Source organism: Gorilla gorilla, chromosome 10 (assembly GCF_029281585.2).
Source record: "Gorilla gorilla gorilla isolate KB3781 chromosome 10, NHGRI_mGorGor1-v2.1_pri, whole genome shotgun sequence".
Taxonomy (NCBI): domain Eukaryota; kingdom Metazoa; phylum Chordata; class Mammalia; order Primates; family Hominidae; genus Gorilla; species Gorilla gorilla.
This window is the reverse complement of record NC_073234.2, coordinates 85,031,594-85,058,707: the sequence shown is the minus strand read 5'-3', so window position 1 is coordinate 85,058,707 and position 27,114 is coordinate 85,031,594. Positions and strand designations below refer to the sequence as shown.

The following is a 27,114-nucleotide window of genomic DNA, read 5'->3' as shown; positions in this document are numbered from 1 at the left end:
ATCCAATCCTGGATGTGTTTCATTTCTATAAGCCTTAAATTTCTCCTCTGATGAGATTAGAATGGGGATAACACCAGCCCCTCCCTTGCCCTGGTTGCCGTGAGGATTGAAGGAGACAATCCATGTAAAGTATTTTGTAGAGTACTATGTACCTGACACAGAGTATGGCCTCAATAAACTTGAATTATCATAGCCCAGGCACTAACAATACCACATATGCTTCAGGTTCTCCATAAGCAAAAAACAGTTCATGTAACTATTCAATTACATCACAAAGTTTACATGGAAACTAACTTGAGTGTACCACTCAAGTTTTTCCTCTGAAGAATTCAAAGCTAAATGGCATCTTACAAATTCTTTATTGATTTTCCCTGTCTGCTGAATAGAGACCAAACTTCTTAGCCAAAAAAGTAAGGTCTTCTAGGATCTGAATCCAATCTCTCTTTCCAATTTTTTTCCTTCCTATGATAGTACTTTGACAGTTGTGGATAACATCTTCCCGGAACTTAGAAAATGCCAAACAGGTCAGGCTTGGTGGCTCATACCTATAATCCCAGCACTTTGGGAGGCCGAGGCGGGTGGATTACTTGAGATCAGAAGTTCTAGACCAGCCTGGCCAACATGGTGAAACCCTGTCTCTACTAAAAATACAAAAATTAGCTGGGCATGGTGGCCCATGCCTATAATCCCAGCTACTCGGAAGGCTGAGGCAGGAGAATCATTTGAACCCGGGAGGTGGCAATGAGCTGAGACACTGCACTTCAGCCTGGGCGACAGACTGAGATTCCAACTCAAAAAATAAAAATAAAAAAAATGCCAAACCAAACAATATAGCACATCATTTCTTCCATAAGATACAGAAGTAGTCATTTGTTAAACTAGCTGAAAAATTTAACTCTCAAATCCTTAATAAAAAGTGTTAATACAAGTAGAGAATAAAAACAAAAAGATTTCAGCAAAGTTGAAAGAGATCTGACTCAGTATCATTTCAAAATTACAAATTAGTATGTAGTCAGCATATAGACAACCCAAAGTGCAACAATTAAATCTACAAATGACAAATTTCAAATCCAATCAGCTGTTTACTAATAGCAAATGATTTATTCTTCAAAATGAAACTAGTCCTTGCTTTTTTCACGTAAAATATTCACTATGCCAAATGAAAGATGAGATTAATACGGAATGTAAGGTGTTTAATACTCCATTAAAATTTATTATTTTTTCACCCAAAAGAATTTTCATTTTTTATTCATAATCCATATACCCACATATACCAAGAAAACTGCTATATTCAAAGTACATAATTCATTTTCACTTGAATATAGTTCAGGCAAGTACACTAACCAATTCATTAACATAAAAAACCTTTGTATTACGTTTGCATTAAATTTTGACATTTTAATCAGTAACTATGATTCTTTCTTCTATCCCATATACTATGAATTCACCTCTTTATATCCTGAAGGTTCACTGAATCATAAAACGTAAAAGCATTTGCATTTCTGGAAATACAAAATAGTACAAATCCTATGGAGGAAAATTTAGCAATAACTTCAAAATGATATTAAACCTGTGACCCAGCATGCCACTCCTGGGGCTTTATCCTAAAGATAAACTGGCAACATGACAACAGCACTCTTTGTAATAGCAAAAAACTGATTCAATGAACCAGGGTACATCCTCATAATGAAGCACTGCACAGATGTAAAATACATATCCATGTATCGCTATGAAGTGACATCGAAGATATACCAGTAAGATAAAAAACAGGATAAATAACAGTAAACTACCTTTTATCTAAAAAAGGAGAATAAAAATAAATAAATATATATATATAGTTTTTTTTTAATGGAAAGGCTAGGTTCAGTGGCTCACACTTGTAATCCCAAAAACTTGACACACAGAAGCAGTAGGACAATCGTGGCCAAGAGTTAAAAGACTAGCCCGGGCAACATAGTGAGATCTTGTCTCTACAAAAGTTGTAAAATTAGCTGGGTGTGATGGTGCAGGCCTATAGTCCTAACCACTTGGGAGGCTAAGATGGGAGGATGGCTTGAGCTGAGGAATTTGAGGGTACAGTAAGCTTTGATTATACCACTGCACTCCAGCCTGGGTGAAAGAGCGAGACCCTATCTTGAAAAAAAAAAAAAAAAAAAGAACAAAAGAAAAAAAAGCAGGCAAAATGGTTACCTATAGAAGGAGAGAGCTCTTTCTCTAAGCAGCCTGAGGTAATCTGTGAAAATGGTTCGCTATTCACTTGACCCGGAGAACCCCACGAAATCATGCAAATCAAGAGGTTCCAATCTTCGTGTTCACTTTAAGAACACTCGTGAAACTGCTCAGGCCATCAAGGGTATGCATATACGAAAAGCCACGAAGTATCTGAAAGATGTCACTTTACAGAAACAGTGTGTACCATTCCGACGTTACAATGGTGGAGTTGGCAGGTGTGAGCAGGCCAAGCAGTGGGGCTGGACACAAGGTCGGTGGCCCAAAAAGAGTGCTGAATTTTTGCTGCACATGCTTAAAAACGCAGAGAGTAATGCTGAACTTAAGGGTTTAGATGTAGATTCTCTGGTCATTGAGCATATCCAAGTGAACAAAGCACCTAAGATGCGCCGCCGGACCTACAGAGCTCATGGTCGGATTAACCCATACATGAGCTCTCCCTGCCACATTGAGATGATCCTTACAGAAAAGGAACAGATTGTTCCTAAACCAGAAGAGGAGGTTGCCCAGAAGAAAAAGATATCCCAGAAGAAACTGAAGAAACAAAAACTTATGGCACGGGAGTAAATTCAGCATTAAAATAAATGTAATTAAAAGGAAAAAAAAAAAAAAGAAGGAGAGATGACAGAGTGAAAAATATGAAAGCTAGACTTTTTTCTGTAAGTACCTTGCTTTACAGATTTGATTTTGAGCTTGGAACCATGTAAACAGTAAAAATTAAAGTTTAAAAAAGAATCCCTAAACATAAAGCAAATAAACTTGTGTACTGAGATGGTAGCTTAACCACACAGAAAAGAACTACTTCAAGTGATTTTAAAACATAACAACATAAATATATATCCCTAATGGAATGCATTCTAAAAGCAAAAGGAAGTGAAAAAAGTCATAACCTATTTTCAATGTTAATAACAGTAGTAATATTGATACTGTGATTCTGAAACTTTGTTATAAGATGAAGCAAATAAGTTATGCTAATGTCATTTGGAACTAAGATTTTCAGCATATTAGAAAAAATACAAATATAAAATCAAAGAATTTAAATCCTAGAGGCCTAAATTTGACTCAGAAACACCAGAAAAAAAATTCTAAGTTTATCCAATGAAAAGTTGGTCAGCATAGCAACGCTGACCAACTCAGGAGCAACGTGCACCCATGTACTCAGAGTAATACCATGTCCTCCAAAAATAGAACACAGGTTCCTTGGGAAAAATGGCTGATTCCAGCCTGGGACAGAAATGTACGAAAGGACCCTGGAACATATTGTTATACCAGAAAGCAAGTACACCATCAAAAACTACTGGACTGATATCAAACGGACTCCCACTAACCAAAAACGGGACAATCTGAACATCAAAAAGGATAGTATCTGCAAAGAACTGAAAGGCAAATATTTTTAAATCCATGAGGTCATAATGACACTAAAAATAAAGCAAAGTACCTCACTGGCCTTCTTTGATCAATGCTATGGAACCAATTCATTATTTTCAAAATTGGTAAATAAAATGAAAGAATGAAGTATTTTATCTGGCTTTCCTGTATATCAAGGAACTGAACAGCTCATGAGAAAAAGTTCTTTTTAGCAGAATTCCACTTAATAAATATAACTTTGGAATCCTAATGAAATAATGGATTTAGGGCAATAATTATTTAAATAGCTATTAAAACCATAAGGTAAAAGGTTGTTTGAGGAACTTTATAGTTAATCAATCAGAATGACAGTACCTGAACTCACTGATCACATCTTGTCACAAAAACAGAGACAATCAAACATTATGTATATTATGTGGCAAATAAGAAATGAACATCACTGCCATTAATAAAGCATTCTGGCCTAAGAAAAAAAAAAAAAAAGAAAGACCCCAAACCAAACAAGCCTCTTGATGGTCATCAGTTTATAGTAAATACAGAGGAGAAAGGAACATGTTAAATAACACCACAGGGACAAAAAACAGCAAAATCTAGACTTTGGGAAACTCTCATCATAAACAAACTACTTGGTTTTTCCAATAAAACTGTAAAAAAAAAAAAAAAGAGGTAGAGGGAATTTATAAACTTGAGAAGTAACTAAACACAATCTGTGGGCCTTGTTTGGATTCTTCTTTGAATAAACCAACTGTAAAAACAAATCATGTTATTAGGAATTATAGTTAATTTTAGGGATAATAATGGTATAATGGTTGTATTTTTAAAATCCTTATCTTTTAAAAAAGATACACACTGAAGTATTTATAGATGAAATAAGATTACTTGGATTTGCTTCAAAATAATCCAGGGAGAGAGGAAGGGAATGGGAAGCCAAGGAGCCAAGTCATTCAACTACCAGCCCCAATCTCACAGGAAGTTAAGGTGGCTCCTCCCATAACAGCTAGTATTCGTTGAGCACTTACTAAATATTAAGCATAGCGCATCTATGGTTGAGGAAACTGCAGCTTAGAGTAGTCAGAATTAAAGCCTACCATTATTAGACCCTACTGTCCAAGCTCTTAACCACCATGACACACTTACAAGTAGAACTGCTTTGCCACTCCATTGTTCCACTGTTCTAGTGAAAATGTTTCTCTTAGTTTTGAATTAAAATCCATCATGCCTGCAACATTAACCCTATTTTTCCCACATATAAACACAGTATTTCAGCCATTCTTTCAGCAAGTATTTACTAATGACCTACTCTGTGCCAGGATCTGGGGAAAGAAGAAAAATCTACTCTGCCTTCAAACAGCCTATTAGAGTAGGAGACTGACAAGTAGAGGCAATGATATGTGATAAATGCCACAGAAGATGCAAATAAACTCAGAGACCACACGGGAAGGACAAATAAATCAGAGACAAAGGATTCCCGAAAAAATAAAGCCAAAGGAAAGATCCAAACAACAAGCAAGAAATGAGAAAGACAAAACCTTTGTAAGGGCTTTCCAGACATGTCCACCACGTGAAAGCAAAGCATTTATACAAAACGCAGATACTCCATTAGCTGGAGCACAAGCTATGAATATAAAGTACAAGTCTCGAAGAGAGGCAGGTTTGAATCCCACTTCTGTCAAATTACTGAGACAATCTGAGCCTAGGTTCTCCCATCTGGAAATCTGTGCCTTGGTTTTGCTACCTAACAGAATGAAAATTAAAAGGGATAATACTATATAACAGCGGTCCCCAACCTTTTTGGCCCCAGGGACCAGTTTCGTGGAAGACAATTTTTCCACAGACAGGGCAGAGGATGGGAGGAGATGGTTTCGGGATGAAACTGTTCCACCTCAGATCATCAGGCATTAGATTCTCTTAACAAGCATGCAACCTAGATCCCTCACATGTGCAGTTCACAATACGGTTCGCACTCCTATGAGAATCTAATGCAGCTTGCTGATCTGACAGGAGGTGGAGCTCAACTGGGAATGCTCGCTTGTCCACCACTTACCTTCTGCCACTTACCTCCTGCTGTGCGGCCCAATTCTTAATGGGCCACAGACCACTTTAGGTCCACAGCCCAGGAAATGGGGACCCCTGTTATATAGCACTTAGGACAATGCCTCTGAGCAGTGCTTCTAACCCACAATGTTTCCCTTCTGGGGGATACATTTAAATACTGTCTAAATTCAAGTCACTTCTGAAAAGGAGATTATTTTGAGATTAAATTTAATCCCTTTTTCAAGCACGTAAAATTTCCATAAAATGTAATTTAGCTGGTAATGAGCTGCCAATCTCACTGGTCTGAAAATCTTTTGCCCTTTAAATATATAGAAGCTTTAAGATTTATTTCACATACGTCTTTATAAGAGTAAAATAAACTACTATTTTTAAGCAGTAGTATCTTTTGCATTAAGCAATGAGTGATTCAAAAAGAACTAATTTCAACTGATTATCCCAATTAGTAAATTAAACTTGTCAAGGATCATGACCAATATGTAAAAAAGATGATCACATTAAATTCTTATGGGTGAATTACCAACACAACTTGGCTGGCCTTATTACTGAGCTCCAGGTAATAAAGCAGACTGCAGACCACAAGAAAAAGTTGATCAAAACAATTTGCTTCTGATCCCTAATATGCATTTCCTGTTAATTTTTCTTTCTCGAAATCAGTACTATCACAGCAAAAACAACAGCCAATCTTTACTGAAGGTTAACTATGTTGTCAGATAGTGGTGCTAAGAATTTCATACATATTAACTCATTTAATAAATACCTAGAAAGATCCTAATAACTTATGAAATTTACTTTTTCTAATTAAAGTGAATTTTTAAAATGTTTCTTGAAAACAAAAGCCATCCCTAGGACAACTCAAGAAATCAGGATTAATGGGAAAATATTTTCAATGAAACATCTGAAGAACATGAATAAAATGCATATACATATTTTAAATGAAATCTAGCAACTTGATTTATATCAGTAGTCCAAAAGAAAAAATAAAATCCATTTTTCCACAAAAAGCACATTCCCCTAATTTGGACTTACCTTGACAAATGGGAAACACAGAATTTTAATTTTAGGGAAAAAAAAAAAAAACTAAAGCTGTGATTTTTATCTTTTTTCATATCAATTTAATATATGTGAAAATTAAATAATTTGAATTCTATATTTACTAAAATTCCTCAAAGCACTACACTCAGAAAGTAAATCATTTCCAACAAAGGAGGTAATATGGCAACACAGCAGAGTAGAAGCATCAGTACCTGAAGAAGAAAGCTAAGGCTCCTGATCAAGCTCTGAGATCTATCTATGAACCTGGGCAGGTAACTTATCTGAGCCCAAATATCTTCATCTATTTCAGTGCAGAATTGGATCAAATAATCCTGATAGATAAAGGAATGTACTTGTCTACTAGAAGAAAAGCCAACAGGGTAACTTAACCAGTATTCACTATCTCATGAAATAGCTTGTACTCTGGAATCAGTCTCAAATCTTGGCTTCACCAGTTACTAATAAAGTGACCTGGAGATCTAAGTCTCAATTTCTCATCTAAAAATGGAGATGACAGGTCAGGCACAGTGGTTCTTGTAATCTCAGAACTTTGGAAGGCCAAGACAGGACGGTTGCTTGTGCCCAAGATGTTTAAGCAACAACCAAAAGCAACATAGCGAGACCCCATCTCTACAAAAAATTTAAAAATTAGCAGAGTGTGGTGGCATACGCCTGTGGTCCCAGCTACTCCTGAGCCAAGAAGGTTGAGGCTGTAGCGAACTGTGATTGTGCCACTGCACTCCAGCCTGAGCAACAGAGAAAGACCCTCTCTCTCTCTCTCTCTCTCACACACACACACACACACGAAAGGGCAAGGGGAGATAACTGTACCTATCTCCTAAGGTAGTCATGAGAATTAAAGAGCTTAGCACCATATCTGGCACTTACCACTTAAGACTGGCTCTTACTATTATAATGATCTCTAGGACATTTCCTAATACTGGTCAAATATTTTGATCATATTGTATCAGCACAAGCACTATCACTAAGAACAAAAAGCAATGATTGTTGAGTTTGGGTTTAAAAGCTTATTGTTTTGAGTGATTTTCCTCAAAAAAAGTAAACATCTATAAATACTGTAGTATAATTTTGTTTTACTTGTATTATCACAATAATAGAAATTAAATATTCCAAGACATGTCAAAAGAAAAGGTTTAAAGATTATGTAAGCACTATTTTCCTCTTTCAATTTATTCACAGACAGTTGTGGAAGGGGGGCAGGGAGGAAAGTCCAGATGCTTTTTAAATTCCCAAATGACTTCTTAATTTAACATGAATTATGAAAGAAACAGTTTCTGAGATTAAAAATGAGACTGCTACTTCAATAGCATATAATGAATTGAACGGTTATAAATTCCATGAATTAGTTACAAATTCCATCACTTCTTTAAAAACCTTCAACATTTACTATATATATTAAATACACTTATTTCATACATATATGTGATAAATTATATTTATTCTTGTTGGAATGGAAGGATGATTGCCAGCTTCAACACCTCCGGGCAAATCCTGATACTAAGTGCTAAGAATACAGATACAAATGGACCAAAGAGATGGCACACAGCCTCTACGAGCCACGGCATGATTATTCTGAGGGTTGTGGGGATGGAAGAGGGAAGAGGAGAATGTCTCAAGGAGAAGTAAAATATAAGTCAGATTTTCAATGCTGAATACAAGTCCAGTAGATGGGCAAGGGGAATAGGATAGGACAGTCAGGGAATAAGGGTCTGGCACTAACAAAACTAACAAAGGAGACAGTAACAGAAAAGCTGGCTGGAGAGGCAGACTGTGACAGACCATTAAAAGCCTTCTTTAAAAGAGAAAATGTTGCTTAAAGTTTATCCTGAAGACATGGTGAGATCTACATTTTAGAAAGTATAGATGTATTGTAATGTAGTCATTTAAAAATGACTCCCAAGGCAATGAGAACTTCACTGGAGACTAGAGGCTGGTTAAACGATTACTGTCTGATCTAATGCCAAGGTCATGCACTGGGAATGAGGGGATGGAGGCATATATACGTATGGAAAACATTCAGAACAGCTTCATTTATATTTATTCACAAACACACAATTATTCCAGTTAACCTTCAGAGCATTCATTTGAAACGGTTCTTATCCCTATTTTACAGATATAAAAAAAATGAGGCTGAGAGAGATTAATTTTGTCAAATAGACAAAAAGTAACAGAGCTAGTATTCAAACTCTGGTGTGTCTGACTCTAACACCTAACTCCACTACATCTGAGATACACTTAGAAGCCGAAATGGATAGGGAGTAGGGAGATGGGAATAAAGGTTAAATCACAGCAAAGGATCTCTAAGAAGTGAACAATCCTGGGTGCAGTAAACCACCATGGCACGTGTATACCTATGTAACAAACCTGCATGTTCTACACATGGTATCCCAGAACTTAAAGTATATAAAAAAAGAAGTGAACAATCCAAATAGAATAATAATGTTTAATCTCTGAACCTTTCTCTTACTTTCACAAAGACAAAACTGAAGTTTCTCTAAAGCACTGCTACTGAAATGAGCATTTGCTATTGCTTTGCGCTCTATTATTTTCCCCTATATTATTTTTGTTATCATTTCCTCCTCTGTTTTGTTACTATGCCAGAATTTAAAATACTTATTCAGCTCCTTACAGGACTTGGAAAAAAAAAAACAGCACATAAATCAAAATAAACAGAAACTTGAATTTACTATAGTACCCATATTCCTGTGTATTTTTTTTTAAAGTGTAGATATTTTATACCAAGGAATTAGTGTTAATTTTTTAAAATTTGTAATAATAAAAGGAAATGTAGATTAAAATGAAAAAATAAATAAAGAACAAAGTTTGTAAAAGTACTGTAGTTAACTGCTCTTATCTTTGGGAAATACTGAAATATCTACAGGTGAAATTACACAGGACTTGCAATTTGTTTCAAAATAATACAGAAGTGGGAGAAGCGGATGGATGAGGACTGATCATTGTTGATAGTTACTGGGCTACATGATGGAAACTTTTAGGTTCATTATACTATTGTGTCTACTTACCTTATTTGAAACTCTCCATAATTCATAGTGCTCTCAAAATAAAAAGGAAAGTTCAAAATTTATTCAAATACTGTATAATAAAGGAGGAAAAAACAAAACAAGTATATATATATAAAGTCATTTTTTCATTAGCTTTCATAATAATTTTAAAGTTGGCTCCCCAAACTAGCATTTTAGTTATGACAAAAAAAAATCACATTTATCTTTTAAGAAGCATTCTGTTTATAAATGTGAATGTAATTAATAGCCCAAGGGCAAAATTAGTCAAATGGTCAATCAGGCTACACGATTTTCCCATTTTTATTATAATAGATCACAAATGAATTCCCACTAATTCCACAATACTTTTTTTTTTTTTGAGATGCAGTCTCGCTCTGTCGCCCAGGCTGGAGTGCAGTGGCACAATCTCGGCTCACTGCAACATCTGTCTCCTGAGTAGCTGGGATTACAGGCGCCTGCCACCACACCCAGCTAATTTTTTGTATTTTTAGTAGAGATGGGGTTTTGCCATGTTGATCAGGCTTGTCTCGAACTCCTGACCTCAAGTAACTGTCTGCCTCAACCTCCCAAGTGCTGGGACTACAGGTGTGAGCCACCATGCCCGGCCTAATTCCACAATACTTCAATGTACAACCTGACATGTGTAGAGATGTTAGTTATTGCAGTGTGTTATGTTGACAGTTTTCAGAAAATGTTCTGAACTTAAGAGCTAATATTATATTTAATTACAGATAATTATTTGTAATAATACAATATGAGCTAATATTTAATTATAAATATTATTTGTAATTAAATATTTATTTAAATTAACAGAACACCGCATGTTCTCACTCATAAGTGGGAGTTGAACAATGAGAACACATGGACACACGGAGGGGAATATCACACACCGGGGCCCGTGGGGGAGTGGGGGGCTAGGGGAGGGATAGCATTAGGAGAAATACCTAAGGTAGATGATGGGTTGACGGGTGCAGCAAACCACCATGGCACATGTATACCTATGTAACAAACCTGCACATTCTGCACACGTATCCCAGAACTTAAAAGTATAATTTTAAAAAAAAAACATTTTCCAAATTTCTTTTTCTCAATAATGCAAGCTTCATTTTACATATTCTCTTAAGAATATATGCCAACTAAACATTCAACAGGTGCTGAAATACGCACTGACTGAATAAATAAACAAGAGTCTTTAGAGAAGGAATGAATAGCAAAGCGGTAAAGAGTGGAGACAGTTATTCAGGCTACATTTTTGCTGAAAAAGATAGAAATGAAACAGTAAATACTTTGCAAGAGTATCAAAACTGGAGAAATTGAAGTTTGAGAAAACCTGAGCATTTTAACAGACTAACTTCAGAAAACCTTCCTTCTAGTTCAGATTCTGTCACTGACAAGCTGTGTGAACTGACGCAAGTCATTTAATCTCTCTAAGCTTCAGTTTTGACTTCTATAATGGTAGTGATATTATCTCCCCTGCCTACATTTGAGAAAATCAAATGGCATATCAATGTAAAAATGTATACATTGTAAAGCACAACACAAATGTATGATTTTATAAAGATCTAAGAAAGAAAAAAATGTAATGGGGGAAACAGCAAAAGCATACTGAGGGATTTGTCTTACAAATCAGAAGGTATCTTTATTTATCTTAGGTAAAAGGAAAGAAGGGGAAAACTAGTCTTTATGAGGCATGTAGTTCAAATGATTCTTTTCCCCACAGGGAATTGATACACATTTGCTTATTGTTTTTTCAAACTTATTTTGGTTTTTCTTTTATACTTTAGCCTTATCTGACAACCAGATGCTCCCAAACAAATATTCAATACTATTACTTTTATCTGGGCATATCAAATTACAATTCACTTATTTAAGTGGTTGTAAGCTATCATCTATATGCTCCTTTATGCTCATAGGGCATTCTCACATTCTTAGTTTCTCCATACTAAGCTGTCAATTCATATACTTATTTGTGTATGTATCCATATCCCTCAGGGGAATTTCATCAACTGCCATTATGATTATATTTACAATCCTACTGTTAACGACAAGCATCAAATCTTTCATGAACTTGAACTATTTGAATAATTTTCATTCTTTTTCCTCTAAGTAATATCAGTTTATGGCTATAGTTATCTAATTTCGTGTTGCCCTATATTCTAAGATAAATCAGATTACTTTTTCCACTTTAACCATGACTATGTACGATGTAAACTTATAAAACTACCTCATTTAGTGGCAAGTTGAAAAGGAAAGCAGAAGGGAAAATAGAGATAGCAAGTTAATGCTCCCAGTTGTATAAATATCTTCCTCTTCCTTCCTTTGTCCCTTCATTTCTCAATGTTCATTTCAATTTCTACTGCTAGAGCAGCTTCAATACATCCTAACATTCCTCAACTGATCATCCATCACCAAACACAGCACAGTACTTACCTGGCCCGATGTTAAAGCTATAAAATGAGGTAAGCCCTACTCTCGAAGCACTTGTAGACTAGAGGAAGAGACCACCTTGTCAATAAACATGTTTCTAGGGCCCTAGAAACAATTACAAATACAACACAAATATCAAAGTTCATAAATACCAAAAAAGAGGTACTCAGTATTATAAAAGCATAAAATTTTTAAAAAGAGTACCATCTGGTACAACTAAGGATAGTAGTATAAAAAAGGAGAAACAAGCTAGAAAGCAGTTTACAAAAGCTCAGATATTTTGTTTTTAGGATATCAAATGCGTAGTAACCAATTTACTATCCTTTGATGAACTGCATCTTAATCAGAATTATATCGGAAAAAAGTTTAGTTTGAAAAAGCGTACTCCCTTGGAATATCTTCAAAGCTTTCCCTCATTACCTCAATGCACAAATATCTCTACCCACTATCCATCTGTCCTTCCTCTCCACTACTCAACTATCCTAGCACTTTGTCTTAGTTGACATTCATTAAAATATGTAAAGTGCGTTCTACATTTTGAAGAACTTATAAAAGATACGGGAATGATTATAAGGCCCTACCTTCCATATTCCTTAAGAACAGTTTCCTTTAACCCCTACTGTGACTTGCAGAGTAGATGCTCAATGAGTATTTGATTTAAAAAAATCTCTGGTGACACAATGAGAATTACATATTACATTAACATTACGTATCTCATAAAAGCTAAATTACAAACAGTTCTTCAGCATTAAAAGCTACACATAAAGAAGTGATAATGTAGTGATTATGAGCAAACAATTCTTTAGCATTACCATTTATACATGAAGAAATGACAGACTGTAGTGGTTAAGAGCACAGACATGGAAGACAAACTGTCTGACATCTAATCTAGACCTGTCACTTAATTAACTATGTGACCTTGAGCAAACTACATAAGGTCTCAGAGTCTCAATTTTCTCAACTACAAAACAGGGATAAAGTATTATCTCCTCGCTCACTCTGAGAGTAAATAAGTATAAAGCTTATACCAGGACTTGGCTTGATAAGCACTAGACTTAAAAGTAACTGTAGTAGCAATGCTGGTATCACCGTCTTCAGAAAACTTGGATATTTTTAAACCAGAAATACAAATGGTAACACTTGTCATCTGTGTGCCTCCTTATAGTTACAAAGCTCTTTAATAGAAGGTGCAGACCAGGAATGTAAGAAACAAAAGCACTACGTTCCATTTTGGGCAGTCGGATACAGTTTTTAATACCGGCTCTGTCACTGGCCAGCTGTACGACCACCTACAACTAAGTAACCACAGACAAATTATCGCAACTTTCTAAGCCTCCATTTCCTGACTTGTAAAATTTGATAAACCACCTATATCCCGGGAATGTCCAGAGGACTGAGGAGTCAAGGTATCGAAAACAAGCACACACAGTGCCTTGCACACAATCAAGCTCACACTGGTTCCTTCTCCCCTTCCCCACATCTCTAATGGAGTATGTTATTAAATCCTCATCTTACCATTATGAAGTTCATATTAGGTTGAAACATAAAAAACAGCAGAATATTAGCAATTTCAACCTAATAGTATTTCCACTGACAAATGGAGAAAATAAGCTCAAACAGGTTAAATGTTTTACTCAAGGTTTTATGCACAGTAAGTGATGGAGCTGAACATTAAATAATTTTTCATTCAGCCAGCTCACTAATTTGTTCACTGACTCCTGTTGAGGAGGAAAAAAGTATAGCAACTACTATAATGCATATAAAACTACTGTAATCTACAACGTATTTTTTCCTGCCATATTTAAAAAATGAGGGGGTGAAACAGATTTCTAAGAACCTTTCCATTTTAAAAATTATTTGTAGAGGATGTGTGTGTTGGGGGAGGATGAGAGTTTAGACAAAATCAAAGGTAAAGAATATTAAAGGAAACATATGGATAACTACACTAATTCAAAAAGTACAATAGGATCTATTCAGAAATCCCACAAAGCAGCTAAACATTAAATGGCCATCCTGGTGAAAGATTACAAGTATTCAGTACCACAGATGAGTTGTTTACCAAACACAGAAGGAAGAGTTGTATCAAACACTTTGGTTCACAAAGGTATACATTAATATGTAACATTACTGTAATGGAAAAAAATGCAATGGCTTTTCCTTTAATAGTTAAAAAATGGACTACTTAATTGTATAACTGTTTATTTCTATAAATTCCACAAGGGCTTTAGGATTAGATCACATAAGCCGCATCTGGAATACACTATCTGTCCAAACACGAAAAGTCCTATCAAAATGCACAGTACTAGTAAATAAATAACAAATGATAACAGAACAAGGCCCCATAAAACTGATGAAATATTTAACAGTATCAAATATTTACTACGATTGGTCTACAACCCTATTCTGCCTCTTTTCTCCTTGATTTGTCATTCAGCACTGGAAAAAAAAAAACCTTCATGAATAACAAAATGAGAAAAAGGATAATGAACAAGAACTGGGTCTTTCAACTGATTTACAATGGAACAGTTTTGTTGTAATCCTCTTATGGGCCCCTCCTCCAATTATGCAATCATTCCACTGCAAGAGATTACAAGGCTTTTAACCCGACACTGAACGGAAGGAGTTGGGGTGAAACAGGAGAGTGTATAACAGGTAGCCTCCGAACAGGCAACGTTTCCATGAAACTAAATTGCCTCTCAGTGATCAGTACTAACTCAGCGCTCGTGTCTTTCAAGACCTTACCCTTTCATCTTTTTTAATCCCATAACAACCGGCAACTCTTCACATGCTGCGACTTCCACCCAGCATCATCACTTCTGGAGCCAGGAAGCTCGCGCTTCCTGGGCGGTCGGGGCGAGTTGTCAACGCTGGGAGGGCAGAGCCATGCAATCCCACCCGTGCAGTTCGTCTCAACTCCCCCGAACACAAGTCTGGCGGCACGCAGCTGCCCACTTGGGCACAACTCCAGGCGCCTACCCGGAATTTCCCACCAGGTTTCACCGAAACCTCCCGAGGGTGACCTCTACGCCTCAGCACGGTGCCTCGCGCGTAGTTTCCTAAGACTGGGGCACGAAACCACCCCAGGTCCACAGCCCTGCCGCGCGGCGTCCGGTGTTGTGAGCTGCTTCCGACTTGTTCGGGAACTCTCTCTTCACCCTCTTCGCGACCGCGGCCCTCCGCTCCCGGCCGCGCCCGCCCGCCGCCAGGGTAACCCGCTGGACTCGGGCTCCCTGCCCCGGGCGCGCGGGACCGCGCAGTTAATGTGTAACGCGCCCGTGCCCGGGGGAGGAGCCGCCGCCCGACGCCCACCAGCAGCCCAGGGGGCGGCCGGCTGACCCGGGTCGCCAAGGTCCCCCCCACACGCCGCCCCCAAGGGCCCGGAGCCCAAGTGCCCAAGCGGAGAGCGAGCTCACCGGGCCTGGGCATCCCGCCAAACACCCGCGTGCCGCGCCCTCCACGGCGCCAGCACCTGCACCTGCCGCGGCCGCCCCTCCTGGCCGACTCGCCAGAGGCGGGCGCGGAGGGGGGCGGTGCTCTACGCTCCGGGCCTCTCCCTCCCGCGGCCGCACTCACCTGAAGAACCCACCGCGGCCGCTGCCGGCGCTCAGGGGCGCTCACAGAGCCGCAGAGAGCGCGTCCCGAAGCAGCGACAAACGGAGGAGGACGGCGAGCCCTTTCCGCTACACTCCACGGCGGCGGGCTCACTACGCCGGCAGCCGCCGAGGGAACGCGGGACTGCGCCTGCGCCGGAAGCGGGGCCGGGGGCCGGGAGCCGGGAGCGGCCGGTCCTCACGGAGGGAGGGCGGGGTAGGGGGGGTGTGGCCGGCAGGGGCGGGGCGAGCCCGGCATGGGGCCTGGGGGCGGACGCGCTTCCGCGCCCCCTGGCGCCAGGCGGGGCTCGTCGCAGGTGTCACGGCCCTGGCCCCAGGTTCCTCCGCGGGCGGTTTCCCTGGGAACCAGCGCGAGCCGGAGCTGCGCTCTGTTTCGCCGGGCCCGAGAGGCGGCCTCAGGTTAACTTCAAGCATGTTGGGCTCTCCAGGAGGGAGAAGAGGCACCTTTGCCGTGGGTGGAGGACTCCTAGAACCAACCTGAGACTCCGCGGCCATATACACCTTACGACGTGTGTGTGTGTGGCGGGGGATGGGAGGGGAGGAATCCTGTAGAACCCAGATCCCATCATTCCAGCAACTGCCAGAGCGTTCGAGAATGTCATGTCTGTACCTGTCTTCTCTCATCTTTTCTGCCAACTGTTTTATCAAACTTCTACCCCACTTTAGGTCTTCCAGGTAGGAAAAATACAGAAAGAGCCAAGATCCCAAAAATCAAAAAAAAAAAAAAAATAATAATAGAGGCAGTCATAGTATGTGTCTCTATGTTTAGCAAAAGAGAAACGTGCATTTATGTGATACACTTATTGAATAGGACCATCATTCTGGGTATTAATCTCATCTATTAGAGGCAGTAAAGAAAAGTAGACTATGTGTATGGTTGTTGGAGTCAGAATTACTGGCCTCACTGAGTCATTAAGAGTTTAAATGGCTTAATTCATGTAAACACTTTGCGTACTTCATGACACAGAGTGCCTAATAAATATTAGCTATTGTTATTATACCATTATAACTATTATCATGCATCTGTAATCCAGAAACCTAGAAAGTCAGTTTTTCTTATTTTATACCCCATCGCCAATATATCACCAAGTCTTATTCATCCTAATTTCTAAATAATTCTTAAATCTATCTTATCTGATATTCATTGCCACTAGAAATGACCTTTCTCATTAATGGATTCCTATTCTCCCTTACACTTCATAGCTGGTCATTTATTCATCAGACATTTTATTGCACTCCATCTGTGTGCCTCCTGTTAGACATAGGGACAGAGAAACCATTACAAAGTCCCCACCATCCACGGACTCAAACATATATAGCGAGACAAGTATGTCAATAGTAGCAACGTGAAATGAATAAATTAAATATACAGCAAACCACTTAGGCTCCCCAGTCTTGCCGTACTCACATACAACCCTGTATTTCCATATGCTGTTTCTTTTTATGTCTTGATCTCCTACCTTTTCCTTGCCTTGCTAATTATTTGTTATTCATTATTTAGCCTAGACATCAATTCCACTGTGAACCCTTCCCTATTGTTGGCCACTCAGCCCTATCCCAGCCACTCCAGTATGGGCTAAGTGCCCCTACCAGGGCTTCCATAACACCGTATCTCTTTGTAACACTTATCACATAGAGTTATAATTGTATCTGTATTTCTCCATTTTCCTGGACTGCGAGCTTCTTGAGAACAGGCACAAGGTCTGACATGCAGTAGGACTGACTCAGTAAATGCAGAATGAGTGAATGGCGTGCATGCAGAGTGCAGTCTTGGTATGTGAATGTTTAGAGGACAAGTCCTATGATATATTCTACATAAGACCTAAGACATCATGATCTATAGGAAATAGTAAGCAGTAACCATATATGCCTGAGTCCTGTGTTGGTCCGTTTACAAATCACCTACCATCCATGAGGCTTTTTGAAATATACTGAAAGATGTTCCTCTTGAATACTTAACCTGTTAGCGCTGTTTGAGAAGAGTGATATAGATTGTTACCTATAATAATACTTCAGTGTTCTTGCAGCACAGAGACCAAGATACATTACAGAATATTAGACACTCAGAATCTCAGCCTACAAAGTATGTAAAGGGCTGGGAGCATCTTAAGTTTGATAGCTTACCCATATATAAAAAGGACAGCTATTTCACAAAATTTAAAAATGTGAAAGATTTGGATGGGCACGGTGGCTCATGCCTGTAATCCCAGCACTTTGGGAAGCCAAGGTGGGCAGATCCTTGTGGTAAGGAGTTCGAGACCAGCCTGGCCAATGTGGTGAATCCCCATCTCTACCAAAAAAAAAAAAAAAAAAAATCAGCTGTGCATGGTGGCACACACCTGTAGTCCCAGCTACTTGGAAGGCTGAGGTGGGAGAATCACTTGAACCCGGGAGGCGGAGGCTGCAGTGAGCCGAGATCACGCCACTGCACTCCAGCCTGGGCGACAGAGTGACACCCTGTCTCAAAAGAACAAAACAAAAGGCCGCACGCGGTGGCTCACACCTGTAATCACAGCACTTTGGGAGGCTGAGGTGGGCACATCACCTGAGGTCAGGAGTTCAAGACTAGTCTGCCCAACATGGTGAAACCCATTTCTACCAAAAATATAAAAAATTAGTCGGGCATGGTGGCTGGCACCTGTAATCCCAGCTACTCGGGAGGCTGAGGCAGGAGAATCACTTGAACCTTGAATCACTTGAACTCGGGAGGCAGAGGTTGCAGTGAGCCGATCGCGCCATTGCACTCCAGCCTGGGTGACAAGAGTGAGACTCCATCTCAAAAAAAAAAAAAAAGAGTGAAAGATTTTATAGTGTGCTCAAGGTTGCCTTTTTCTCTTTATTTTTTAAAAATGTAAATTATACAATTAGTGCCAAATATAACGTATAAAATAATATTGCTTTTTTTTTTATCTTAAGACTTTCTCATTTATACCTTGGGCCAGAAAAAAAGCAGATGAGTGCAAATATATAGACATTGTAAATTGAACAAACCATTCTAAGGTTGTTACCCTTAGTTATAACTTTTATTACTTGTTTGCCTCTGTTTTGTTTTCAGAGTTAAGAAAATGTGTATTTTCATGGTATTTTCCAGTTGCAAACTGACTTCATGTTAATGATTACATGAGTCTTGTACAAAAAACAATTTGATGCAGGTGGAAAGGTAGTTATTCTTCATTTTTGTGGATGGGGAGCTTAGGCCACCAGAGTTAGGGCCCTGGTGTTTGGAATGCAGGTTAATATCTTATAAACGAATGAAGTGAAAACATATTGAACTTTTGTGTCCAGTAGTATGGCAGACTAGAGGCTCTGGCTGATTCTCAAACCAAAAGCAATATATATAAATATATATAAAACATCTTATCAAACATATCAAAGAGTTGGCAAGAATATAAGAAACCCTGAAGGGCAAAAACTAGGTATAAGTGAGAACCCAGACTGGTAAATAATAACAATGCAAAAATGAAATGGAAAAAAAAGACAGTTATGGGAAAAATGTACCAAAAGTAATTAATCTATCATTTCCTTGTCTGCCAAAATAGTTAGTGAGTGCCAGTGCTTGTGTTCTCATAAAAACTGGCTTTTGCAACTCCTGTAAAAAAGCAGAGCAATCTCAAAAGTGTCTGTCATGATATTAATTATGGACAATCCTGTATTTCAGGCCCCCTTTCTGATGTTGGAATAAGTGACTGGGAAAAATTGGAAAGCTGAGAGAAAGGGTTTAAGAGAGAGCTTAGACTCTAAAAAGTATGATTCCCCCCTTCAAAAGAATCACTTTAACAAGCTACATATATATATATAACAAAACGTTTTGAGAATTGACTTTAGATCCAGTTTATCACACACACAAATTGCCATCCATCAAACAAATATTTATTTGTAGCTTCTCTGTGACAACTGTGTAAATAATTTTCAGTAAGAAGGAAGAGAAGGAGAGATGAGACACAGTGAGAGGGCTTCCTGGCCTCCCCTTACTTTTTAATTCCAGCTATCGCTCTATTACTGAGGCTTCCTTCATCCCTTCCCATAGGTTCTGTGAGAAATCCTTCTGTCCTTAAAATAATTCTCCCTTTTTTGCTTTACATAGCTTTGAATGATTCCTATTACTGCCACCAGAAAATTATCCTAAACTATATATTTTCATACAGGGATTGATTTCCGTAGCAGTTAAAAAGCTCAAAGTAACAGTAGCTTAAAGAAAATAAAATGTATTACTCTCACATCAGTGTAGGTGACTCTCTAATCAGCAGATCCATGGGCTCCTTCCATCATGTGGCTTTACCATCCTGAAATGCAGCTTCTACCTTATGATCCATCATGGCTGTTCAAGTTCCTTATATCCTTTTTCCAGCAAGCATAAAGGAGGTAGGGGCAGAAAGGAACACACGCGTCTATTCTAAGCCACTTACAGAAGTTGTATACATCACTACACTATGCTCTCTTGGTCAAGTGTAGTCTCTATTGGGTAGCCATGTGCCCAGCTAAAAATCAGTGGTTCTAACACTAATGAAGAAGGGGAGAACATATATTAAAGAGAACTAGCAGTCTCTACTTCATCACCTGGCATGAGACTTAGGATGAGAGAAATGGTGATGGGGTAGAACATACAAATAGAACAAAGGCGGTGTTAGGAAAACATGCAGTGTGTTCAGAGATGGTAAGCAATGCAGCTTAGTTGGCTCATGGAACAAGTGCAGGTGGATAGATAAGCCTGGAAAGATATGCAGGAGCCAGATTGTGGAAAGATCATAAATGCCAGGCTGAAGAATATAGAATTTGATAGAAGAAGGTTTCTGAAAGATTTTTGAGCTGGAGAGTAAAATGATCAAAACAATGCTTTAGGAAGACTTGTGCTGGCAATGCCTAGAATATATTTGAGGAGAGAATGACTACAGGCAAGGAAATTAGATAGGAAGCTACAATGAGATAGTGCCTATACTTCATCAAAACAGAGAAGAGGAAACATTTCAAAGGGTGTCTAATGCAACAAGTGATTAGATGTCTCACACCTCTCTCATGCACACACACACACACTCACACACAGAGCTTACTCAGCGTCCATTATACCTTTTTGAGATCAGCACATTGATGTTACTTGGAGAAGCATCTTTCCACCATATTTAGTCTGTATGATTCCAGTGGAACTGAATTCCCCCAACTCCAGGGGTGAATATGTGACCCAGGCTTGACCAATCAGAGAATCCTAGTCTCTGTGATGGATTCATTGATAAGCAAATGACTCAAGTAGAGCCAATAAAAGTCAGTTCTGGGAGTTTTGGGTTAATGTTGGGAAAAATGAATCTATGTGGATTGCTGAGAAAATCAAATGTAAGCTGCTGGCAACAATCTTGCCCCCATTGGAGAATATGCCTAAAAATGGAACTAACATGGAGAAGGCAGATCTGAGAGAGAAGAAAACCAAGTGTGAGTCCTAATGACATCATTTTACTTCCTGGATCAACCTGTGACTGAAGCCAGAGACCCTGGAATTTTTAGTTACATGAACCAGTAATTTTCTCTTCGCTTATGCCAGATTATGTAGGGTTTTCTGTCACTAGCAACTGAATATACAGAAATAAAGGTGAGAAAGGAATCAATGAGAATTCCAAGTTTTAAAGATAGTATCATCTACCTTTGCCATACATAGTATTACCCAGACTTGGCTCTGATCAATTTTATCTGTTCCAAAAAATCAAATCTACATTCAGAGGAGGATGTTTGGGGCTGGGCAGAGTGGCTCACACCTGTAATCCCAGCACTTTGGAAAGCTGAGTTGGGCAGATCACCTGAGGTCTGGAGTTCAAGACCAGCCTGTCCAAGAGATGGTAAAACCCCATCTTTACTAAAAATATAAAAATTAGCTGGGCGTGGTGTTGGGCGCCTATAATCCCAGCTACTCTGGAGGCTGAGGCAGGAGAATCGCTTGAACCCGGGAGGTGGAAGTTACAGTGAACCAAGATTAGGCCACTGCATTCCAGCCTGGGCAACAGAACGAGACTCTGTCTCAAAAAAGAAAGAAAGAGAAGGAAAGAAAGAAAAGGAAGGAAGGAAAAAGAAGGAGGGAGGGAGGAGAAAAAGAAAAGAAAAGGAAAGAAAAGGTGTTCTGTATGATTGGGAATGTTCACAGTAATGCCATGAAAACTCGGAAAATAATTAGAGTCATAGATTATTGGAGTTAGAAGAGACCTTTAAGTCATCTCCCCTCAACATCTATTTTCACAAATGAGAAAGCTGAGACCCCCAAAGAGGAAGTGATTTATCCAAGGTCACAGAGCTAAAATGTCCCAAAGCTGAGTCTTGAACAGGTCTTTGCAATACTAGTCTATGTATTTCCATTGTATCATCCTGAACTTCAAAACAGGACATCTAAAAAATGTTGTTGAGTACATCTGAGATACATATAACACAAATACAGACAACTTCCCATGAAGCAACTATTTTGAAAAGACAATATTTATTTTGAAAGCATGGGAGTGGCAGCAATGTTCACCATATTCTTGTGAGGATAGATGGTCTTCTGCATAGTGTTGTTGTGACTCATGCCATTGTACATTAAGTGAAACCAGCCATGCTGTGTTAACCAGTAATAACTGGACCTGGTTAGATACCTGAGCCAAAAGCAACCCTGTGTGGCTAGATTGAAGATGAGAGAGGCCAAACTTTAGAAGTGGCATGAAGCTCTCCCCAATAGGGATCCTCTATTCCTTCGAGGGAAATCAACCCAGTCAGTCCCCCTCCCTTTGCAAATATGAATGCTAAGTATGCACACAGAGGGTGGTCATTCAAGTTCAACTGGTAACCCAAATCAAGATAAACTATTCTTCATTAGGCTTACTACATCCTCATTATAGAAATACTGGGGTCCACATATCCTGTAATACCTAATCTCTATATTTTTGCAATAATTATGCATGAATTCCTTGACTTATTGAGTGTCCTTTACATGCCAGATACTTTTCAGCTACTTGGAAAGTGACAGAGAATAAAATAATGTCCCTGCTTTAATAGCTTTTGCATTCTAATGGAAGAGACAGTCAATACAGACATAAATATATAACATAATGTCAAGTAATAATATGTGCTATGAAGAAAAATAAAGCAGGACTCATTACTTCATGAGAACTTTATCACATAGCCAAACATGGCTATAAGGGAAGACAGAAAATTTGGTCTGTATGTCAGCAGTCATCTGCTCAGGAAGAAAGAACTAGCAGTCTGCCACAAAAAAAAAAATTAAAAAATAATAAAAATTAAAATGAAAAAAGTACGAGTAGAAACAGGGAAGAAGTTACACTTTGATGTATCTAACACATCCACAAATTAACGAACAATTCATCTTTTGTTTAAATTAACCTTAAGGTAGTATTTGCCTGATTATTCACATAAACACATAGATAATTTGTATTTCTTGGGTTACTTTGGGGGAGTCTTGTCTCTCAGTGTTTGCCCAATTTTGATGCTGTCATTCATCAGTTATTTATTGTGTGTCATTAGTGGGCTAGGTAATATTCAATTAAACAGATGACAGAATATTCCCGAGATAGAAAAAAGAAGTTTCTGTATTCTCCAAGGAAAATATTCTTGCCTCAGTACCCCCACTATTGCTGCATATTTTATCTCAGCCAGTGTTTTTTTATTTTTTAAAGTGACAGATAAAATTGTATGTATTTACTGTGTACCCTCAGCCAGTCTTATTTATAAAAACAATATCTACTCTGTTTCCTATACTAAGCGTTCTCACATAAATACCCATGCCCTTGTAAGTCATTCAGTTAATTATTGAGTGGCTACTAGGTACAGTATCCAGCTGGTGAACCACTAGCATCAGAATCACCTGAGATACTTAGTTAACTCAGGCTTTATGAATCAGAAACTTTAAGAATTGGGCCCTATCTGAAATTTTTCAACAAACTTTAGAAGCAATTTTTATGACACTTTAGGAATCAACAGTAAAGAATGCATGGTACGAAGTAAAGCAGAAAATTCTCCAAACTACAATCTAGTTGGGTTAACATAATATATACATAAAACAGTGATTTTAAAAATGTATCCAGAGAGTAAAGATAGCATCCTCTATTCTTCCACCTCCCAGAAATTACTCAGTAACAAGTATAATGACAATAATACAAAATTCATTTTCATTGAAAACAGTAGATACCTGAAACCCTGAACTACAATATATGTGAAATACAGTGAATGGCAGAAATACTTCGATAAAAGATGTAAATGCCTACGGACTGCAGAAGACAACATCAACAAAGCACACTTCACAAAAGTAAGTGACTTATCTTAGAGACAAAACCAACAATCTTTCATTTGAAATAAAGGAATCAAGTATGTGGACAGGCAGCAGTGTCTTCCCTCAACCTGGTTTATCATAAAAGAGAAGGTGGTAGGGCGCCATTGGAAGAAGAATCATTCAGACATACCACATATGCAGGAAGCATTGTGTTTGTGAGGCAAAATGGAAAAAATATATATAGACTGTGATGTGAGCAGCCCTGTGATTGCCAATTTCTCTTAGTTAAAAGTAGAAGCTAAAGGAACTCATCTACACAACCCCTGTGTTATAAGCAGAATTCCTATTAGGCTGAAACATGGTCCAGGCCTCTCAGCACAAACCTTCTGCAAGCAGCATTTCTTGGAAAACCTCTCCTCCAAACATGAGCAATCAATCAAAAAGTAATCAGTCATCCAGGCATGGTGGTGCAGGCCTGTAGTTCCAGCTACTTGGGAGGCTGAGGTAGGGGATCTCTTGAGCCCAGGAGTTCGAGGCTAGCTTGGGCAACATAGTAAGATTCTCTCTAAAATATTTTTTTTAATTTTAAAAGTGCGTATATAAAAACTATACACATTTTACAAAAATATATGCAAACAAAAAGTTACATATTTGATGCATTTGTATGATTGCTTATCCAGGGGAGGATAGGAATAAGAATAAAAAGGAAACCACAAATAAATAAAACTAGCCTTCCATGAATCAATTATGGTAATGTGGCATGAACTAATAAGTATGACTAACTCAACTTTCTTAAGTCCTTTCACTTGAAAATTTTTTTAAAAGCAGCAGAACCACAAAAGGAACTTAAATACGAATTGAAAAAGGGAGAGGAAAAAAATAACTGTTTAAAAAATGAAGACAAAATTAACACAAACTTGGAATAAACACATGTTAAGGGGGGGAAAAAAAGCAAAATAAAAAATGTTTTAAGAATCACAAAATACCAGATTGAGAAAAGCAAGTTAAATGAAATGAAAATGAAAAAAAGGGATTAGAGAGAAAATTATGTAAGTGGAAAGAAACAAAAGAAATCCAATATGTATATAATCTAACAAAAGAATCTAGAAGTTGGAACAGGAAAAAAAAAAGCAGATAAATATTTTGAGAAACTTTCCAGAAATAAAAGACCTAAATCTATAGATTGAAAGAGCATATCATATCCCAAATTAAAAAATGTCAGGAATAATCAAAGCAAGACCTAGTCTAGCATAGCTACTGGATTTCAAAGATAATGAAAGAATCTTTCATGCATCCAGAGCAAAATGATCAAGACATCTATAAGGGGGAAAAAATTAAAATGTAATTCTAAAGGTTTCATACCCAAGGATTTCATACCAGAGAAACTTATTCAAATAAAAATATAATGAACACTTTTGAACATGCAAGCAACATGGTTTTAATATTGCCCTTTTTAATAGGATATTCATAGAGAATGAATTTCAACCACCAAAGAGACGAATTTAGAAATATGGGCAGTGGGAGGAGACTGGTAGCAATCATTAAATCCATTATCTATAGAAGTAAGTCTAAAATAACGTTGAGAATTATGGTCATAGAACAGAAAGTAACCATTGTAAGTCTTGACAATATCACAATGAAACAACCAACAAAAGCTGAAAGAGAAAAGAAATAAGGTAAACATAACAAAAATAATATAATTAGAGGGTAAAGAGGTGAGAAACAGGAAATACACTGTTCAATGCTTTCAATAATATATAAAAAATAGTTTCAAAGTTATTAAGATGACCACTGGAACAAAAATGCAAACCTTTCAAGTTCAAAAAACATGCATACACAAAGAATATATATACAGGCCATATAGTGAAAAATAAATGAGCACTACAAACAAAACCTAACAAAAATCAAAAGATAGGTAAAGTAAGATAAAACATGACATGACTTTCTTTTCAGTAAGCACTGAAAATTTTCAATTAATTTTCTGAACTGGGATATCAGGGCAAATCTCAACCTTGTGCTATATACATAAGATACAGTGAAAACAAAATGATTTAGGAAGGTGGAAAATAAAAAGATAGGTGAAGGCATACCAAGCAAATTAAAACCAAGATCAAGATTTTATCTCAAAGTTAAATTCAAGAAAAAAGTATTAAATAAGACAAAGATAGGCACTTTATAAAACATGAGATGCAAAATTAAGATTTCATGCTTATGAATATCAATGTACCAAATAACATAAAATTGAAATTTATAAAGGAAAACTACATCAAATTCAAAGAGAAATCCACAGAAAACATGACTAGTTAATTTATCTCATCCAGAACAGATCAAGTGGTCAAAAATTAAGTAAGGATATAGAAGGCCTAAATAACATAATTAGCAAGGTAGATTGTATATGTACATTTATATATTTATAAGTTTATATAAATATGTGAGCGAGAATAATACATTTTCTTTTCATGTACCATAGACTAGTCACAAACATTAAGTATCTAAAGGTGCTTCAGATAGGCCTAAAAATTTTGTCTCTAATGGACAAGGGAAATGCTCCTTTATTCTCAGCCCCCTTTATTATTTTTTATTTTTTTAATTCAGCTCTTTTTTTTAAATTTAAATGAGCACAAATGAAGAAAAAGAGTGAAATAAGGTTGTACACACTCATTTCCAATTTTAACAATTATCAATGAAGTACCAATCTGCTTCATCTATATCTCCAACAACTTCTTGCCATCCTGCATTATTTTATATTTAGTTTCTTTATTAACTTTATTAAGGTATAATTTACATACCATAAAATTCACTCATTATAAGTATATGAATCAATAATTGTTAGCAAATGTATAGAGTTGTGCAACCACACTACATTCCAGTTTAAGAACATTTCCATTATCCCCAAAAGATCCTTCATGTCCATTTGCAATAATTTTACTCTTACCCCAATTCTAGGCAACCACTGATCTGTTTTCTGTCTATATATTTGTCTTTTCTCTCAACTCCTTTTAACTGCAGCTAGCTTCTCTTTTGTTTCATTTGCATATTGAACTTCCAGCTTGGAAAAAAAAAAAGTTTGAAAACCATTATGACACACACTTACTTAAATAACAATGTAAAC

The 27,114-nt window shown here is 37.7% G+C and overlaps 2 protein-coding genes and 1 long non-coding RNA gene across 11 annotated transcripts in view; 2 read left to right on the top strand and 1 right to left on the bottom strand.

The window, feature by feature from the left end:
- The window catches only part of RAB3IP (RAB3A interacting protein), a 75,785-nt gene extending 59,519 nt beyond the window's left edge, over positions 1-16,266 (bottom strand). For 4 of the 9 annotated variants that reach the window (XR_010129495.1, XM_063694667.1, XM_063694666.1 and 1 more), the window contains exon 1: positions 14,898-15,386. Coding sequence is in view for 5 of the 9 variants with exons in the window: in XM_063694667.1 (XP_063550737.1) it covers positions 14,898-14,920 (23 nt within the window). In the remaining 4 variants the exon portion in view is untranslated. Of the gene's footprint in view, positions 1-14,897; positions 15,395-15,568; positions 15,693-15,728; positions 15,916-16,243 lie in introns of those variants that run through there. The other 5 variants (XM_019038530.4, XM_063694665.1, XM_019038531.4 and 2 more) reach the window with 5 other exon arrangements.
- LOC101137306 (large ribosomal subunit protein uL22) lies at positions 2,190-2,826 on the top strand. The gene has a single exon (XM_019038534.4). It carries the CDS (start codon positions 2,242-2,244, stop codon positions 2,794-2,796), a length of 555 nt encoding a protein of 184 aa, XP_018894079.2. The 5' UTR covers positions 2,190-2,241; the 3' UTR covers positions 2,797-2,826.
- Positions 16,052-27,114, top strand: part of LOC109029161 (uncharacterized) — a 33,367-nt gene continuing 22,304 nt past the window's right edge. Inside the window, exons 1-2 of the long non-coding RNA XR_002008205.3 lie at positions 16,052-16,441; positions 23,915-24,038. This is a non-coding gene — a long non-coding RNA (uncharacterized lncRNA). The remainder of the gene's footprint in view (positions 16,442-23,914; positions 24,039-27,114) is intronic.

What these genes read in the sequence shown, in the direction of transcription:
- LOC101137306 (XM_019038534.4), top strand. Translation starts at nt 2,242, where the DNA reads ATGGTTCGCTATTCACTTGACCCGGAGAACCCCACGAAATCATGCAAA.